This window comes from Spodoptera frugiperda, chromosome 12 (assembly GCF_023101765.2).
Source record: "Spodoptera frugiperda isolate SF20-4 chromosome 12, AGI-APGP_CSIRO_Sfru_2.0, whole genome shotgun sequence".
NCBI lineage: Eukaryota > Metazoa > Arthropoda > Insecta > Lepidoptera > Noctuidae > Spodoptera > Spodoptera frugiperda.
The window spans coordinates 3936295-3956653 of NC_064223.1; the positions used below are offsets into that span (position 1 = coordinate 3936295).

Genomic DNA, 20359 nt, shown 5'->3' on the forward strand with positions numbered 1-20359 from the left:
ACATTAATAGCGTTTTGTTTTCTATTGGAACACGTGTAAAGGTTTAGTTATTGGTCGGCGTGTCTTATTGTTGAATTAACACGGGGTAAGACCTTAAGAAAAATCTTTGTAAATCAATAATGTTTTTGTAAAATATGTTACGAATTACTATTTTTAAAAGAGTAATTAATTGCATTGCATTTACTGCCGTACTCAGAGTTGTTAATAGTTACTTAGCAATCGTTTTCGGTACAAAATCGTTATTAAGGAATAGTTTAAGTAATCTTTAAATGACTCTAAGTATGACAGTTAGTTTCCTAAAGAATTTATCCTTCGTACAATTGCCACGAAGAATTCCCGAAACATCTACAGGTAAAATAGCGTGTATAAAGTCACTATCAACAGATAAAATCATAATAGAGGATATACCAACTAAGGTGTGTTCTTGACTTATACACAACATAATATAGGTACGAATGTACCTACCTATACAATTCTTTACAAAAGTCGTGTGTTGATAAGAACAAAAACACGTGCCTTCAAATGTTATATAAAGGAAGAAAATAGGAGCAGTGCTGCGGCTGACAGATTTGTGATGGCTTAAGGAGGATCCCAAGGTCTAACTAATGAGACTGTTTGAGGAGACACTGAGCTTTTTGGTCGTTTTATATTATGTGTTATTTCATTGTGTTGTTTAGAGGTACAGTCCTGTAATGTAGATGCTGCTGCGATGAATTCAATTCAATCAGAATTTTACAATGGGGAAGTTCCATTTTCGAAAATCTTGAAGATATCTTGAAGAAAGTAGATATCCTATATAATTTATTTATTTATTTATTTATTTAAGGGTCTCCAACAAGGAATACACATTGAAAACACGAATAACAATACAACCAATATTAAAACTATGTGCTTCCTCAATTATAGGAGGCCACATCATGCAAAAAGGTACAGTTACTAACCCTTTTAAAAAATTACAATATTATTATCAAAACAAAAATGTCCGACTGCCGGACAAGGAGTCTCGGGTTCGATTCCCGAGTGGGGCAAAGTATTATTGGATATTTTTTGGTTTTTCGAAAATTTCTCAGTAGTAGCACGAAATTTGGAATTGTGCCCAGTGTATGGTAATAAGCACACCTCTATTATACGGGACTTATAACACAAATGGGGAAAAATTGGTGTACATTGTGGCATTATGTGCCGTAATATGCACCTCAACCTACCCCTTCGGGGATAAAAGGCGTTGCAAAATTTAAAACCTTAAACTTTATCTCATAAGATCAAAAATAGTCTACAGCAAGACATTGGTTTAGCACAAGGCACAAATACATTCTCTATGCAGTACACAACGCTTAACTGGAGGTCATAGGATCCTATTACGATTAGAATCGCGTCCTCTCCCCAGGGTGTCGTAGCACACAACTAACAGCCCGTTATAGGGATAAATGGAACACCTGTGGACTTGTTATGAAAACATTGTTAGCTGCAGATTACCCACTGGTACTGGTATCTAGAGCCGCAATTACTAATATCACGTGCAATAACTCCCCGAAGGAGTTAAAATTGGCGTACTTATTGTAGAGACTTTAAAATAGTATGTGTAATAAAAATTTTAATAGTCCTTATCCAATCGTCAATGGGATTTTGCTTAACACACACAGGCATCTTGAATCTGCACGGTTGACACAGAGCAATTCTCAAATTTGTATTTCAATTAAACAGTAGTTGCTATGTGTTTCTATATTGTATTTGTAAAAGGCAATTTAGTTATTTTTTTTTGTGTGAGATAATGTATTGAAAATTGCACATCCCTGTAATTGGTTTCAACACCTCAAACGTCATACGTAATAATTTAAATACACATAATATTCATACATAAGTAGTTTCTAAGTAACATAATAAGTTAAAAAGTGGAACTATTCGATGCAGATGTTGACACTGGCACTCGGTCGCCGGGTCGAGTCAACGAACGTTTTATGCGCGAAACCGTCGCCAAAATCGGGGGCCATCCATCGCGTGACGTCATTATATCAATAAACAATTCCTGCAGTTACGTCACCACTGTGCATTTGTTATGAAACCGCAATTTCCGGATGGCTAGTTTGGTCAGTGATTCTATTTACAAACTGGAGAGTGGTTACTTTTGTCTTTGAAATTAGCTATGATTAAAAACGGACTTAAACTAACTTAAAACTAAAGAAAGCTACGAATTACGAATTTATAACAATTAAAAAAGAAACTATATTACAACCTATCCTCTATGCTATAATAATCAAGCTTAAACTAAATAATTTAAAAGAAACGACTTAAATCTAATCTAATTAATTTATAAATTAGACTTACAATTTTATTAAAAAAACTAACTACAGTAACTACTAATAATCGATATCAAACTAAACCTACGTTAAATAGTTTAACCAGAAAACCAGGAAAACCCAACAAATAAACTTATTAATTGACAAATACAATGAAACCAATTTAGAATATACGAAACAGCAGGACCACTACAGACAAATAATCATACGACTGATAATACACTTTTTCTACGATAGTACCGAAGCGCTCGGCCGATACCCAACCAAATGAATGTAACGAAACCATAGCGCGATCTATTTCGATCCCAACGCCATCTATCGAGGATAAAGACAACTTGGATTATTTATTTATACTCCGTTCGGGCATTTTCTTTGTACTAAAAGTTTAATTATATTGATATTATTTTTTCATACCTTTTTACTATTTATTTACTTTTTTCGATGAATTAAAACAATAATATGAACCGAAGTCGTGTAACGATCGACATAGAATTATCTATACTCCGTTAGAGCATTTTCTTTGTACTAAATGTTTTATTATATTGATATTATTTTTTTCATACCTTTTTACTATTTATTTACTTTTTTTCGATGAATTAAAACAATAACATGAACCGAAGTCGTGTAACGATCACCATAGAATTATTTATAAATAATTTATTTCTTATTTTTATTTTTTGATTTTTGAAATAAAAATATATCTATGTCCTTTCTAAGGTTCTAAACTATATCTGTACCAAATTTCAACCAAATCCGTCAAATAGTTGCAGAGATTAATGGCATAAGCATAGAATGTTCGACGTGATTCTTTAATTTGACATAACTTTTTTATTTATGAACCGATTGACATGAAACAAACACTAAATGTAAATTTAAGCATCCCACAATATATTCGTAAAAACCGCATCCAACTCGGATCAGCCGTTTCTGAGATTATCGCGCACAGACGAACAGACAAACAGACAAACAGACAAACAGACAAAAAAAAAGTTAATTACATTTTTGGGTTCGACATCGACATAACAATAACCCCTGCTATTTTTTTTATTTTTATTTTCAATGTACAGACAGCACTTTTCTACGATTTTATTATATGTATAGATTTATCGAGGGCTCTAGATTAACTTGTTCAACCTTTGTCTACACGTTTCGTGTTTGTTTGTTTATTCAATACCGAAAACCTGAGTTATTAACGCTAATTACTACCCCTATAATGAAGTATTACTTAGGTACTTCTGAACTATCAGTAGGTAGACACAGCCAAAACAATGAATGGTTTTTAGATTAAAGTTTTTAGTTTATTACGAGATCGAAACCACGGGATTGTGTAAGAATTCAATAAAATACCGATTTATAAGTAAGTTCATCTCACAGTTCAAGCAATTCTTTTAATAATGATCGGCTTACTTAGTGTAGTAATTAAAGAGATATCAGAAGAACAGAATCAGATTATGAGGGAAATGCGCTTGGATTAAACTGTAGTTAGTTTAAGCTGACAGGTTTAAGTAATTCGAATTAAATATTCAAAGCCCCAATGGGAATTATTATAGTATTATAAGAAAGGCAAAGTGCAATTGCCAAGATTGAGTCACACTATATTTTAGCAGAAACTTGCGACTTCATAAGTATATACTTACATAATCACGACTGTCACCCATTGGGCTAGGCAGAGATAATAAAACATAATATCCAGTTTCATTCATGTACATCTTCAGATCAGATCACAATATGCAAACACTTTTTCCGCAGCTCTAAAAACCGTCTAAAGATTTCTCTCTCCAACAGATAGCATTATAGAGGAAATGCTACATTTTCCAGAGGCGAATATAATTCGACATGGTTGGTTGGACACGTACTACGCAGTTACACCCTTAAACTACAGGAAAATGAAACTATTTCGTGATTTCGTCTCCCTCCACGGGGCCAAACATGGCATTCTCGAGGGCACATTTCCGGGACAGAATAAGTCGATCAGGGTCGCGATGTAAGAGAAAAATGTAGGAATAATGTCAACGTCAGTAACGATACGATGGGTTTTGACGGTGTGTGTTGAGAAGACAATGCATTTAGGTTAGAATAAGCATGTAGGTATACCACTCGTCTGCTTTGATGTTATCAAAATTTGATTTGATGTTAGAAAAACATACTTAGAGCTATTTAAGAAAGAAGAAAGAGTCATCTAATAGCTAAATAGACGCAAATTTCTTCTTCACCTACAATCTACAACGTATCTCTTGTAAAGACAAAATATACTAATCGAAAATAGGTTAGGTTTAGACTAGGAATGAGCCCTCACCAAAAATTTGGGTCTAGATAATTAGTCAGGTAATAAATACCTTTCTTTAAACCTAATATAAATATTTGTGATTCGGCACGAGAACTCTACAATATTCGCTTCATGTTTCATAAAGGTTGGCTTGTCTATAAACCCAAAAGGAACCCTAATAAATGCTTTCATAAACGGAAAATGTAATCTAAACTTGGATTTTGGTAATTTTAAGAAATTTGATATGAGTTTAACATGCTGTATAATAACATTATGGTTTTTGTTCAAAACAAAGAAATCAAAATAGGTACGGTATTCATATGGACGGTTGAGAAGCTAATTGATCGAAGAGATTTTTTTGCGATATTGAGTTACATACATCATTCGATGGGGAATAATTTAGTAATTTCGTATATGTATGATACGAAATTACTAAATTATTATATGACCAATAATATGATATAATATGATACGACCAATTAGCCTTTCAACCATTGATATAGTATATACAAGGTTCTTACATCTGGATAAGTAAAGTAATTTTAAGTAGTTTGAATTCGGTTGGGTGTGGTGTGAATGGTACCTAATTCCCTATCATCTTTTGTGGAATACAGTCAGGGAAAAAGAGTATTTTAACCTCAATTTATTTATAATCAACTTCCAATTCGTCCGTTCCGATGATCACATAAGTTGTTCCAATCGAGTGCACTATTACGAGTAGTGCTATGCGCAAATCCTAGTTAGGTCTTGCGATTTCAAAATCCAATAAGCTAATGTTAAAAGGCTTCGCATTACAATCTAGTATCGATACGGTTAGCGCAGTGTCGGAGAGACGACTTCTGAAACGTGTTAAAGAGTTTCATACTATGTAATACATCTCGGAAGGATTAGTTGTTCTTCTTGCGACTACTTAACCACTTAATAGGGATATCATTATCCCTATTTAGATAGTTAGTTAGATAATTAAAAATATTAGACAAGAGTTTTTATTTCATCATATAAGACAACAATACTTAGATAAAATCAAAATAACATCAAAGTTTAGGAGTGGGAGCAAATACGTCAATTCTACGTACCTAGAAGGGACGTATTTTAATATATAATCTACAAGGCGGACATTTCAATAAAAATAAGTCACCTACCCTATTAATTAATTCCAAATGATAACTTCATTATTTAAAATGACTTACTGAAATCGACATTTCCTAACAAAATTCTCTTATTTTACTCTTATTTTTCTGCTTATTTTACCCTGATAAATAGTATAATACAAACAGTAAATATGTGGCGAGATGACGGCTGCCGGCAACACTTTGATTTCCATTTCCTGCTCGACGGCATTCGGCATAATTTCAGATTGATATGTTGTTGCCCGCAAACATACTCGACACATAATCAAAATCCTTTTCCCGCAAAAAGAACGAGTAATGGAACTTTGCTTTGACACAACATAAACAACAAAATGTATGTATGCATAGTAGATAGGACATCGCAATATGAGAAATCTTTGCATGTTTTGTTGTATTGTTTTTTATATCTTCATATTTTTTTATATGTACATATATTTGATGGGTCGACGTTTGGCGGCTATCTCGTCTGATAGTTAGTGATGATGCGGTCTACGATGGAGCACGTCTGCCATAAGCAACCTATTCACTCGGGCCCATCAGGTAACACAGACTCCGGCAAAGAATTCCACTCCTTCGCAGTTAAAATAAATTCATTAATAGCCATGACAAATGAACTTCCATTAGCAATTTGCTAGCAAAGAATAAATAACTAATATTCAGTCTCCATTAATCATTAAAATATCTTCATTCAATAACAGAGTTGATTTATACTTTGTCTATTTACTCTCAAAGTTCCCAAAATCCGCAACCAAATCAAGATTAACAGAAGGTCAACACAACACATTTGCCTTTTAAGCTTCCATCTCTAGTAATTACCGCCATATATGTGTAACACGCTAATATGATGTTCGGGCGCAATTAGCAGAGTGGCCCAACGGAATGCCGGCAGTAAATCGATTAGGCAACAACAATATGTGCTAAACAAGTACATTAATAACGTGCTGTGATACACGTTGCTGGTTGCATTTGAAATTGGAGTTAAGGATATATGGCTGTTTATACAAGAAGTAAAAAAATGATAATCGGGATCTTTACAACCTTTAAAATATAAATAACCATATAATGCCTTATAAGCGATAATGTATCTTTTTTTTTTTTTTTTTTTTGAGGGGGAAAATCATCCAATGACTTCTCCTGCCTTGGGTGAGGCGAGAGGGAGTGTCAGACTCTTACTGACTAAAAACCACCCCGTTCCTTCTCCTGCTTTGAGCCGGAGCCCGGTAACCTTTTACGTTGTCCGCAGCTCCGGATCGGGCATCAGCCCTACTGGGCCCCATCTATGGTGGTCTGATGGCTCTTTGAGGCGCGCGCGGAACGCGACGCGCCGTACGCACGGGTCTGGTTTTGTTCGGGCGGCGAGCTACCCTTGCTCGTCGTCCGCAGACCCGCACTTACGGTGGCCGGAGATCGTCACGCGATCCCCGACGCCCGGAGTGTCTTCTGCGGCGGCTGGGGCGTGAGGAGGATCGTTCCCTCACGCGCTCCGCCTCCTCCTTAGCTAGCATGACTGCTTCGCAGAAGGAGGAGACGGCATCCCATTCCCCCTCGCTCCGCACCATGGCCTGAACCAGGGCCGGACGCGAGAGGTCACCGTCGCCGATCACATCCCTAAGGACACGGCGGTGCTCAGCCCATGCAGGGCACACCGCTACTGTATGCTCCACTGTGTCCTCCGGGTGGTCCTCGCAATGACGACACCCGGGCGTTTCCTCCCGCCGAATCCGAAACAGGTACCTACCGAAACTTCCGTGTCCGGTAAGCACCTGCGTCAGGCGGTAGGTGAGGACGCCGTGACGCCTCTCTAGCCACTCCTCAAAGAGGGGACTTACCGCTGCAATAACAGCGAGCGATAATGTATCTGCATGTGATATGACTATAGAATCATAGAGAGTCATAAGTGATATCGCAAAAGTTCGCGATTGGGGTTAATCAGCAAACATTTTTCAACACTAGATGAAAAATTTTAAATTTATTTCGAAATAAATGAGTAGGTAAAGGTCTCTAAAAATTATTTGAATACCTGCATTTCTAGACTAAACCAGTTACGTCGGACTATATACTTGGCACGCAACATTTCTCTCGTGCAAGCAAACGTTTGTAGAGTAATTAACGTGCGTGGGTCTTCCTCTAACTGGCGGCTTCGGGAACACGAAGCAAATATTTATAGAAAACTGTTCACTTATGTATATGTAAGAAACTTCATAAAATTACAAATTTAATTACGAAGACTATTAGTCGACGTGAAGTTGTGTGGGCACGATCTTTCTGTGTGATTTTATTAATTGAATAATTTTTGGAAGCTTGTAAATATAATTTGTGCTTCTAAGGAAAGTTATAATTAATTCTTTTGTGGTTTTTGTCGTAATATATGTGTTGGACTTACTGACGAGAAAGGTAATTAATATGATGTGTGTGTGATAGTGTAATAAGGACTGTTCCATGTTTCATAATATGTAGCCTGATAGAGACATAACTGTTTGAACTTTACTTAACCACCCCTTTTTTTTCTTAAAAAAGTCAAGTTGAGTTTTTCAAGTTCTTCGTATTGTAGATTTTTGGTTAAAAGTAAATCTATTATAATAAGACTAATACAAAGACGAAAAGTGGGTGTATTCTTAATTGGTACCTACACTTCTGCCTACCCCATTCGCAGAATAACAGAGAAAATGTTATGTTTTCATATCAATTTCGTTGTTCAACCAAAGCGAATACTTTGAAATTCATCGCTTTGTTTATTTAAAATCTTTCGTACGGTTTCGCCGCGAGATGAATGAAATACCGACCGATGTTCTAGGTACTGAATTTCGGTGGTTTTCGTTTTGCGATACTTTTCTAAAACTTGGAGATATAATAAAGTACGGTACTCATATACAGGGTGTCCCTGAAGTCGACGTCCAACAGGCACCAGATGATCGGCAAGGTTCCAAATGTTATCAGAAAAATATAAAAAAAATTCTAAGTCCTACAGTTTTTAAATTACAGTGACTTATGTGTTATCCACGAAAAAGTACACCCTGTGCCAGTCTTTTGACTCTTGTTGCTACAAATCTTTATTTTTTCGTCTGCAGTCTTCCTTACATTATCCTGAATAGTGCTCCAGTAATATGGAATCATAAATTCTTAGCCAACTGCTTTAGATTGGAAAACATTGTTAGTTTTAGAGGAACCAAATACTCTGAATAAAATTTTCACCTTACTTTAAGTGACTGTACTGAATAAATAATGTATGGCGCTAGTAGTGGCAAATTTCACCAAAGTTGGCGCATTTAATAAGGATTATAAAATGGTATAGCACTTTGCACATTATTTCTTAAATTCGACACAAAAAAAGATTTTTCAACGAAACTCGGTTTCGATGAATTTATTTGAACTTACTAATATTTCTTCTAGTGTACTCAAATCATACGTTACAACCTCGAATGCACTAGACAACACTTTGCACGCGATTTGTTATCATCATGTTGAAAATCAGCGAGGATCTCTTGTCAAACAACATTGTCTGTCTACTCATGATTTTGCTTGCAGCTTTCGTCGGCAATATTACTAGACTTACTAGAGGAACTGATGTTGTGTATCATGTTTCACTAAATAATATTGAATAATTGCAATATGATGTTCATAGTGCATCAAACACATTATCAAATGTGTAGTAAAATCAAAAGGAACGGACGCGGCAGATTCATGTACACATAGAGAATACAATCCCGGGATCCCGAATCTCGGGATCCCGGGATCCCGGCCGTTTTCTTGTCCCGAAAATCCCGGGACTGTACTTGGCTAATCTCGGGATTTTTAGGATTGACATTAAAGGAAAAGTTACAGCTGGAAATTGATAAGAGTATGAATTCCCCAGATCCTAAAGTACAAATACAAAATGAATCAGGGTTGGCAAATAGTATTAGACGTGAAATGAGCCTGTTCGAAAATGGAGGAACTCGTGGATATCACTTAGAAATAGCAAATAAATATCTAATGTCTATTCCTCCAACCAGCGTAAAACCTGAGCGAGCGTTTTCAGCTGCTGCTTATATTGGCAATAAACTACGAAGCAGGCTTGGAAGTGAAACGTTGGATGCTTTGATATTCCTGCGATTGTATTTTCGAAATTCTAATTAGTTTTGTTGTGTTGTCTTTTAAATTTCTTGCAAAAGTATTTTGATTGTTTTGTCAATTTTCGTTTCGTACTGTATTGTGTTGTGATGTGATTTATATTGTGCAACGATATTAAAATCATTTTTTTTTAAATAACTCAAGTTCTGTTTTCATTTGAGCCCAATTAGAAACCACAAAGTCTAATCCCGGGATAGCCCCGGGATCCCGGGATTACACATTTAAAATCCCGTAATCCCGGGATTGAAAAACATGCTCGGGATTGTATTCTCTATGTACACAGCATATCGACGCGGTAGTGGTATGGTGTACATGATTACGTACAATAACTCGTCATTTCCCCAACAAAAAAAAAAAAAAAAGAATTGGGTGAATCCTCCGATTAAGTTACGTGTTCATGCCTTGTGATCAATGCGGGATGAAGCATCAAATATTCTTTAGTTTGTCGAGAAAGAGTTATTTGCACCGTTACAAGGAATTGCAGGTAAAGCAAAAAATAATTTAAAAAATAAATAATCAACATGGCGCAAAAAAGCTAGTGCTCAGCTAAAATGCCGAAGCCCGGGTACGATGGCTCGAGATGCACAACACCAGTTCGTCTAGCGATAATATTGCCGACGAATGCTGCAAGCGAAATCACGGGTAAACAGACAATGTTGTTTGACAAGAGATCCTCGCTGATTTTCAACATGATGATAACAAATAGCGTGCAAAGTGCTGTCTAGTGCATACGAGGTTGTAACGTATGATTTGAGTAAACTAGAAGATTTTTTAGTAAGATCAAATAAATTCATCGAAACGGAGTTTCGTTAAAAAATCTTTTTTTGTGTCGAATTTAAGAAATAATTTGCAAAGTGCTATACCATTTTATAATCCTTATTAAATGCGCCAACTTTGGTGAAATTTGCCACTACTAGTGCCATACATAATTTATTCAGTACAGTCACTTAAAGTAAGGTGAAAATTTTATTCAGAGTATTTGGTTCCTCTAAAACTAACAATGTTTTCCAATCTAAAGCAGTTGGCTAAGAATTTATGATTCCATATTACTGGAGCACTATTCAGGATAATGTAAGGAAGACTGCAGACGAAAAAATAAAGATTTGTAGCAACAAGAGTCAAAAGACTGGCACAGGGTGTACTTTTTCGTGGATAACACATAAGTCACTGTAATTTAAAAACTGTAGGACTTAGAATTTTTTTTATATTTTTTTGATAACATTTGGAACCTTGCCGATCATCTGGTGCCCGTTGGACGTCGACTTCAGGGACACCCTGTATGTGAAGATTTATGTTTTAGGTAGGTATTTACATGAGGTATTTTTTTTTTCTTTATGTTTCATGCATAATTTCACTAATGATTGAAAATATTAAAGAGGCCATACCTCAGTAATTGAAATCTTAGGAACTTGCATCTTTGCGTTAAGTTATTATCTGTCTTAATCGGTCAGTTAGTGACCATGAATATCATCAGTCTGCATCTATCCAACCGCTGGGTAAAGGCCTCTTCTCACACGGGGAAGGAATGAGAATTTATAACCACGACACACTAAATTAGAATTCTTAAAACGGACATCTCGATATTTAAAACCTGACGCTTGAGGGTGGACTCGTGATCACCAAGTGACCCCTATGGGAGTTATTTATAGTCCCATTGACGGGCGACCAATTATAATTATAGAAAACAGTCTTCCTCGGATCTTTTTAGAAGGGGAGACGTGATCCAGGCTATAGATACGACAGCGACCCTTACTGTCGTGTGGGTTGATCTCATAACACTTATGAGCCCAGAGAATCCCGGTCACTTAGTGTAGGCAGCTTCTATTAATATTATTAAGTAATTATTTTGGGGTAATTATGACGTAGGTCTATTACTAAATTGGTTTTTAATTACGATAAACCAGGTTGGTAAGTATTTGTCCTTTATCTATAATTCGTTATTAGGTACAATGTACATATACATATTTTACAATGTTTCTTGTATCCAGTTAGGAATTAATTTCATATAGGTATTCCAGTATTAGATATTGCTTTCCTTTTCAGTTTTGATCTTTTGATTTAGACACAGTGTACCAATCCAAAGTAAAATACCTTATGGCCTGCCATAAGTTACTTTATTGGTATTTGCACAACGTCAACTTCTAGAGGAATGAGTGAAAAAAACTTCAGCACTTGCATAATGTCCAAACAATTAAATTCGGTTAAGTCTAGTAACCCAATTAAAAATAATGTTCAATAAAAACTGTTCCAGTTTATTGTGTAAGTGTTGCTAAAGTAACTTGATCAGCCAGACTCCGTTAAAGTTGGATAACTTCAGGAGACTAGTCTGGCACCTGTCCAGATCACGAATAGGTCTTGGAGACAGAATATTATCGCTGGCTTTACGCGATTCATTACGGCATCCAGAGTTAAAAATTGTCGTTGCAGTGCAGTCAATACATGTAAAGACTTTCGGTGATTTATTTCGATTAGTCTGTGGAGACAAGAAGGTTCTGCAATACTGAATACTGTAGAACTTTAATACGTCTTACTCATCAGGAAATTACAGATGTTTTTTGCTGTGCGGTGCTTTAATGGTTTTATCTAATCTAACACCAGAGTGCACTGATGTCAGGCAAAGAAAAACAGGAGTCGATAATTTTATGAAAGCAATACTTTTCGTTTCCATCTACACAGTTCTAGATCTAGAATTATCCTAATTAATAATTAAGTATTTACCCACGCATAGTATTACCTTAATAATGACGTAGGAAGGTACTTACATTATGTTGGGCACTGATAGCCCAGGGCTTTATTACAAGTGTGGGCAGACACAACTGCCTAATGAAATAATAGGCTCAACAGGTAATATACTTCATATTTAGAACTTAGCTTTATCTTTTCATCATACGTGATAATCATAGATGTAATCGAAACAGGCGGGTAATGGATGCTACCTAAGCTTCATTCGACATTCATGAGAATTTCCATTCGGTAAAACGGAACTAACTTTTATGTACTAACTTTTAATTCGAATTGTTATAGAGTTCTCCGATACCAAAATTATAACAGCATGCCCAGGCACGTACAAGATGCCCAATTACAAGATGGCGAAATAAAGGTTGCAGGGAATTATTAGATGCAAGTTGGTTCTAACCAGATGCAAGTTGGAGACCTATGTCCAGTAGGTACCTACCTAGACATAGATGTCTAGTAGCTGGAATTATTTAAAGTTCTGATCTAGTGGTTTACTTTGCATAATCCTGCATAATCATTCGTGAAATATGTATTCTTGTTTTTAGAACTTAATGTAGGCAGTTATGTAGGTACTTATCCGCTAAATTACACACGAAGATGCGTAGACATCAGAAATAACCCTAAGTTAGGTACCTTTTAATCAAGACACGGCTAAAGCTAATACATATTATGAAAATTTCATTAGATGATTGTTCTGTCCGCGAACGCCTACATTTGACCTACAAAGCCTTTCATAACCCGACTGGAAATCACCTTTATATGACACGACATACTTACTAACTTTTACGTTAGACCCTGTGACCTTTCAGTGTTTATGGGACCTTGTGTGAATCGGAATTTAATAAAATAAGTTGGTAAATACTTAGGTTTGTTTAGGTACCTTTGTTTCTATTAAAAATATTATTCGACTTACCTATAAAATAATTCAAAGTTTTAAAGGTTTACCGGGGTTCTGGTTCGAAAAGCTGTGTAGGAAAGGGGTGATTTTTAACCAGTACCTAAGAGTCTGACACTCCCTTTCGTCTCGCCCAAGACGGTATAAGTCCTTGGATGATTTTACCGTCTTAAAACCTGTTTATTTACTGTAAAGGTTTGAGGTTCAAAAAGTTCTTAGTGCAAATATGATTTCAAATAGGAAATTAAATTCCAAAGGAAAACAAAACAAAAAAAAAGAAATTCGAAGATAGCGCCCTCTGTCGTGTCTGTTAATAAGCATAATGTATTAAAGCGCCATCTGCTTTTGAACTCTTGTAACTGTTCGGCGATCTCGTAATAGCGCCCTCTAGGTTAAAACTGACGCACCAAGCATAGTAGGGGTGTTAGTAGTTTTCATATACGCCGCTAGAGGGCGCAAAATACAACAATATTAGATTCGTTCAAAAACCTACAAAAAAATGTTATACTATATTGTGTCTTTTAAATATTATATTTAATTTAAATAGTTTCTAAACATTATTTTGCTAAAACAAAAATCTTGTTACGTTCTTTATAAAACAACCACACCAGTACATTAAACCATGGAGGATTTTTATCTCTGCTGCGGTTGTTTGGTCGGGACAGAATTATGATTCTGAACGTCACTGTTTTGACATTTAGTATTAGGACATGGTATTTTACGAAATCGCGGAGTTTTTTAATTGAAAGTAAATATAAAACGATGTGATGTGAACAGGAACAATAACAAACAATTATTAATTTACTTACTTACCGTCCAGACCATCCTTCAAGAGACGTGCTTCTGTATTCAGGTTTGCATTTTTTCTGTTGTACACTGTTAAGTTTGTTTTTAATTTTTACACTCAACCTCTTTGGACTTCCCGGCAGTTTCACACTCGAACTTACACTCATTTTTATCGGCAAGCTGGTAATTATTTGGTCATTTTAACCTTACAGATAATCATGGATAACATAGATTCAGAAAACATGGACTCTGAAGAGGAATTTGCCTTTGAAACTGACCACCTAGCTCTTCGTGGAAACAAAGATTATTGTGACCTGCTGAAGTTTATCGTAAAACTAGAGGCTCAGAAAGTAAAGGCATTGAAAGATATAGAAGAGTTATCTGAAGCTCAAAACAGAGCTTTGAATGATCCATTGTCTTTCCTGGAGGAAATGAAATCTGGCAATGTGAACTTCCCACCGCGACAAAATATTGCCGAAATACCAAATATCGACTGGAGCAGTTATGGCATAGACTCTACTTTGGACGGAGATGACATGAGGGACACTAAACCAAATAAAGATGATCTTGATAATAGCACTAAAGTGAGAGGACGAAAGTTCACAGACAGTAAACCGGAAACATTCAACCAGCTTTGGTCTTGTGAAGAGCAGAAAAGATTAGAAGAATTACTTGAAATCTATCCTGAGGAACCTATAGAGGCAAGACGTTACAAGAAAATAGCTGAGGCATTAGGTACTCGGACACCTATACAAGTCATGAGCAGAATACAAAAGTATTTTGCTAAACTGGCCAAGGCAGGATTGCCAATACCAGGTAGAATTCCAAAAGGTATTGGGAGAGAAAAGAATAAATCTATATTTTACAAGAAGTCTACATTCTTCCCGCAACTACATGTGCCTGTCACCATGGAGGATCCATATGACAGTGGAGAGGCCCATGACAGTGTGGCCACTGTAGAAATAAAGAACAGTAACAAGTATATGTTGGAGTTACTGAAAGCTGCAAGGGAACAAAGGATATTAGATGAAACCGCACCTGTCTATCAGTCTAAAACTATGTGTGTTGGATGCCAGAAAACTGGGTTCTTGGGTGCAAGGTGGACGGATAATGCAGGCACAGACTATTGCACTGACTGTGTGGTGAAGCTGCTGCCAGCTGAGAGACTGATACCTGTGCGACAACCTGTGTGATGTAATAAAGCTCACTATTTGTTCATACCACACACACTCATGACTTGACAATTAAAATTCTGTATCACACTTTTATAAACAGCAAAGAATACACTTATTTATTTACTACATCTATTAGTTTTATTTTTAATTTAAGTAGAATTTTAAATTTTGTTTATAGTAATTTTATCTCTTGAAATTTTGATTTAAATCTAGAATCAAACACCACATTACCAAACGATGAATTGAAATCATGCCACTATCACTAAATCACTATCACACAAGGCACACTATTTTTATCTAATTGATCTAAATGCTCGTTTTATTAATTTACACAGCAAGCAAAGTTTGTGTGAGCTCTCAGTGAGGCGGGCGCCGCGACTGATGAAGATCCACTGGCCTGGAACACTGAACACGGCTCGCACTCGTCTATTGTACCCTCTATCCTAGATAGATACCTATAGAGATTGGAGGGTAACAAGGGACATCGGCCACATGCTAACCCCGCGCGTTCCTTTTTAAATCTCGATTGCATGCACAATATCGGTGAAGCGCTTTTGCAAATCGAATCCGAATTCGTCTAGGGTTCATTTCAAAAAGCGTGTCAGTGCAAAGCACACTACGGAATCAAACAAACTCACCCAGGTCCACTTTTGCTTTGATACACTGAAAATAATACAATCTGTTAATTATAGTTTAGTTACTTTTTAATATTAATTTTATTTCCACTATGTTCTAAGTAAAAATGTCCCGCATGGTGAGTAGCGCGTCCTTATTTTGGTAGATCGTAGATACCTATATGGGTAGGTACATAAAACATATCTATATCGTACGACAGACGAGACGTAAATTGGACCTACATTATTTATAAGATAAAATGACAAATATGATGGACGCGTTCTTTTAGATATTGGTCTGAAATATAACATACCTAGGTACTTTTGCTGGAGCTTAAAAATGTTTAGTTTTATTTAGGTGTACGCGCGGAAATATGAATCACAGCAAATAAAAGTAACGTGTGTCGTTCTGGAAATATATAGAGTAGTTGTGTTTTACTATTTTGTTGGCACTTTGGTAGATACAGTGAACGTGATAGTTTTCCTGTCCTGAGTAAATAACTACGAAATTTGTTTCTGTATAACTATAAAACATGTGCCTAAAATGAGAGGTCAGGTCAGTCTTGCTCTCTACCTAAGTACGTACCTACTTTAGTGCTTAGGTAAGTATATATAAATACAATCTTTCACCTAAGAATTTACCCTGTGCTATATCGATTGAGTTTTCACATTTCGACGTTTCTATACCTAACATCTAGAAAATCTATCATGTCATATTATGCATAGTTTATGAGGGATGAGCCACGTTTTTCACTCTTTACCTACCAATGTGGGAGTGCTATTGGCGTGTAGGTAATGTTTTTGGGAATAAAAATGCCTATGTCTACCGAATATTGAATTGCTGACCATTTTTTTTTAAATGGATAATCCACCTTTAGCGTTCACCTATCTACATAATTATTATGTAGGTACGACAAGCAAGCAGACTAACTGCTTGCAAAGATATCGTTATTCATCATTTGCGTATGAATGAGCTTACATGTTAGAAACGATATTATTAGGTTCATATTCTACTTAACATAAATTGTATTATCAGTGTGATAGGAGTCTAAAGAAGGCAAGCATCTGCTTGCTACGTATGAGATCAGAGTTAATCATCTTCCATTAAAGATTTTCCAGGTAGGTAACATAAGTAAGTAGGTAGGTACCTGTCTTCGGGGTTTGATCTTAAAAATGTTTCCATTTGAAGCTTTTAAATCTTTGTTTTGCACCTACCTATGTAGATACTAGCTACAGGTACTATTTCATTAAATCCTCAGTGGCCCCCGACTCTGTAGAGACATTTATTTGTGCTGTGGTCTATCCGTCTCTCAGATAACTATGATTGGACGCGGTGAGGCAAATCGGAACAGTCTCCATCTCGTTCTACCGTTAATTAACAACACGGACTGACATTGTTCTACAATAGGCATCTAGGTACATTGTCTATTTCAAATAAACAACGTAGTAATCTCGTAATCATTCAAATTATTCCAGATGAATGATGAAATTGTGTATTGCCAAGACTGTTGACGAAAACCTAAGCTCCTACTTGATAGTTTAATTATTTACCACCATCTTCATTTACTGGGCTCCGGGTCAAAGAGCAGGAGTGGGAACGGGGTGGTTTTTAGTCAGTAAGAGTCTGAAACTCTCTCTCAAGACTGGAGAAGTCTTTGGATTTCCCCCCTTAAAAAACCATCATCTTTGTTTGAAATCTAGATCCATATACCATACAACTCTCGATAGCTTTGGTGGCTGGTCGCAGCTATACACTCGACCCATAGACCGTAGAAAATATTTTAAAGTGACTTAAATAAATAACAGAGAAGCTTTTGTGTGTTTAACCGATTTATTTGAACATTTTCTCGTATGTTTTCCTCGAATCGTTTACTGATCCACGCTTCCATACTTTGCAGTTGTTTTTGTTAGAAAGCTGTTTTCGCTGAGCTGGACCATGTGCAACCTCGAATTTGTTTGTTGTTTAGCTTGATCGAATAAAGATACATAACTATAGCATGTGCTGTATTTTTAGTCTGTGCATTACGTGCCTTTAATCGTACTTCCTTGTGTTTTATACTATCTGTAAGAAATCCAAAAAAGTGATCGTTATTATTAAATAACTTTATGCAGTAAGCTTGTAGGGACTTTTGACAGGCACGAAAAGTCTTTGCTTTTGGCGTAATGCCTTTACGGCAGAGTGCCTTTCCTATGTAGGTATATCGAGGCACTTGTGTATTGTAAACAATATTTATTCAAGTACCTAAGAATACACACGGATGAACATTACCCACAAAGTTAATATCTACCGTATAAATTACAAGTTCTTCATAATTTCCATCTGATTGCGTATCGGAAAATCTCAAAACTCGGGTTACGCAATGGAAAGTTTACAGTTATTCCCGGGCGTGTAAGAGTTCACTCACACTGGTAGAGAAGGCTTTACCAGTAATACATAAACAACAGTAATTTAACTCTATAAATATTGAACAACCTCTTTTTTTGTTTGCCTAAGGAAAAGTGTGAAGAAGGCATCTCAGTCGAAAAATAGTGTATAATCTGTTGTCGGAAACTTTCGGAAAACTTCGGAATGACTCAGTAGCGAATGTCTTGTCATTGGTACTTCGACAAATCCAGCATCACGTGTTTGCATATACCCAGAAAACTCAAGTGCTATATTATGAGAAGGTCCTAAGTATAAATGAATGCCTACTCCAATAAAGACAATAACGAGAACAAATCCAATATGGCGCGCCCCAACTAACTTACTATCACTAATAGGGCTCCCGTTGTTCGGTAATGGATGACACTGGTTTCCCGTAAGTGGCTTTATCATTTACTTTGTATTCTACTAACATTGCCTCTCTTATCTTATAAATAGGTTTTCAAAGAATTGATATATGAAAACATAAATTTTATTAAGGTTTTTGTGGATAGCTTGCTATGCGATAGTTTTATATTAGTTAGAAGCACACCACTTACAGCTTACTACTGTTACCCTTGTAGTAACGCCAGAACCACTGGTTAATGTGTCACAGCTGTATGAAGAAGACATTAGAAGAAAAGAAAATACGTTCATATTTATTTAAATTCCATTAGTGTCAGTAAGGAATATGAGATATCTTTGAAGTGTTAAAACTATTGATGGTCATATTGGCAATCTAATATAATACTGAAATCAAAGAAAAAATGTTTGTAATAAGTCACTATCAGCATATTTTCAAAGAGGAAAAGCTGGATTTTTTTACGTAAAAGTGCTGTTTTTTTTATTATTTAAAGTCCTATAAAAAATTACTACACTAAGCTATATTGTTAAATATCGCATTATTTAGTAGTTTATGTTCCTAACTAGTGCGTGTGTTCGGAGATAAAACGTTTTATGTTTAATGTTATTATATTAAACAAGGCCTAGAAACGTTGTACGTACTTAAAATAAATTATTTTAAAGTGTCTAATATCATCTAGACTCTTATAAGAGGGGCTTTTATCTTGGTAAACTGTTTAAGATAAAAATGATTCTTTACCTACTTCAATAGTTCTATTCTAGAAAAACCTGTATGTATATATAAGTTTCTAATTGGTAGGTACCTAATTCAAACCTTTTTGGTACTTTTTTGAGGGAGGAATTAAAACATCCAATGACTTTCTCGCCTTGGGCTAGGCGAGAGAGAGAGTGAGACTCTGGCTGATTAAAAACCACCCCGTTCCTACTCCTGCTTTTCGAGCCGGAGTCCCGGTAACCCGTTAGGTAATACGCAGCTCCAGAGTTCTTTGGTGCTAGAAGATACTTTTCGCACGCCAAGATATATTGACAAAAAAATACAATATTGCTATTCTGTTTTCATACATCACATCAAGTCTTTATATGTATATTATAATATAAAATAACGTCATAGAATGATAGATGATCGTATGAAAACAGTATTACGAACAATAAATAAATAAATGGTTGACACGAACAGAACACTGCACAAACTCATAATTTATTTATGTCTTCATAACACAAAATTTTAAATGTATTATCACGACAGTGCGGCGACGTCGTCGTAACATTTTATTTTATGTTTCAGGGCAATAATTTTAGATGAAACTATACAACGTCGGACAGTGTACGTACTCTATGTTTTATATTTATTTTATATGAAAAACCATATTTTTATGAGCACTACAGAGAAAAACTTTAATTAGTTAAGTTTTTTATACAGTTTTAGTTTAAAAAGGGAAAGTTATGAGAATAGATACTATTTTTGTAAATCTGTAGGTACATGTGGACAATGTTCGTTGTTTAATTAAAAGAGAAAGTTATGAGAATATTTTATTTTTTGTACCTACACGTGAACACGTATTATGAGGTATCATTGATACGGTAGG

At 35.8% G+C, this 20359-nt stretch overlaps 2 protein-coding genes across 3 annotated transcripts in view; one reads left to right on the forward strand and one right to left on the reverse strand.

Moving 5' to 3' along the window:
* The window catches only part of LOC118262332 (GTPase-activating Rap/Ran-GAP domain-like protein 3), a 228910-nt gene that overhangs the window by 97387 nt on the left and 111164 nt on the right, over window positions 1–20359 (reverse strand). Inside the window, exon 3 of one of the 2 annotated variants that reach the window (XM_050697228.1) lies at window positions 16034–16058. The exons of the other annotated variant lie outside the window; for it this stretch is intronic. Coding sequence (XP_050553185.1) covers window positions 16034–16058 — 25 coding nt within the window. The remainder of the gene's footprint in view (window positions 1–16033; window positions 16059–20359) is intronic. 2 annotated transcript variants of the gene reach the window in all.
* Window positions 14109–15523, forward strand: LOC118262337 (ZZ-type zinc finger-containing protein 3). The gene is made up of 2 exons (XM_035573597.2): window positions 14109–14287; window positions 14433–15523. The coding sequence occupies exon 2, from the start codon at window positions 14439–14441 to the stop codon at window positions 15411–15413; it is 975 nt and encodes a 324-aa protein (XP_035429490.2). The 5' UTR covers window positions 14109–14287; window positions 14433–14438; the 3' UTR covers window positions 15414–15523.

Bases quoted from the DNA above. Each gene is read 5' to 3' on its own strand.
- LOC118262337 (XM_035573597.2), top strand. From the start codon at position 14,439: ATGGATAACATAGATTCAGAAAACATGGACTCTGAAGAGGAATTTGCC.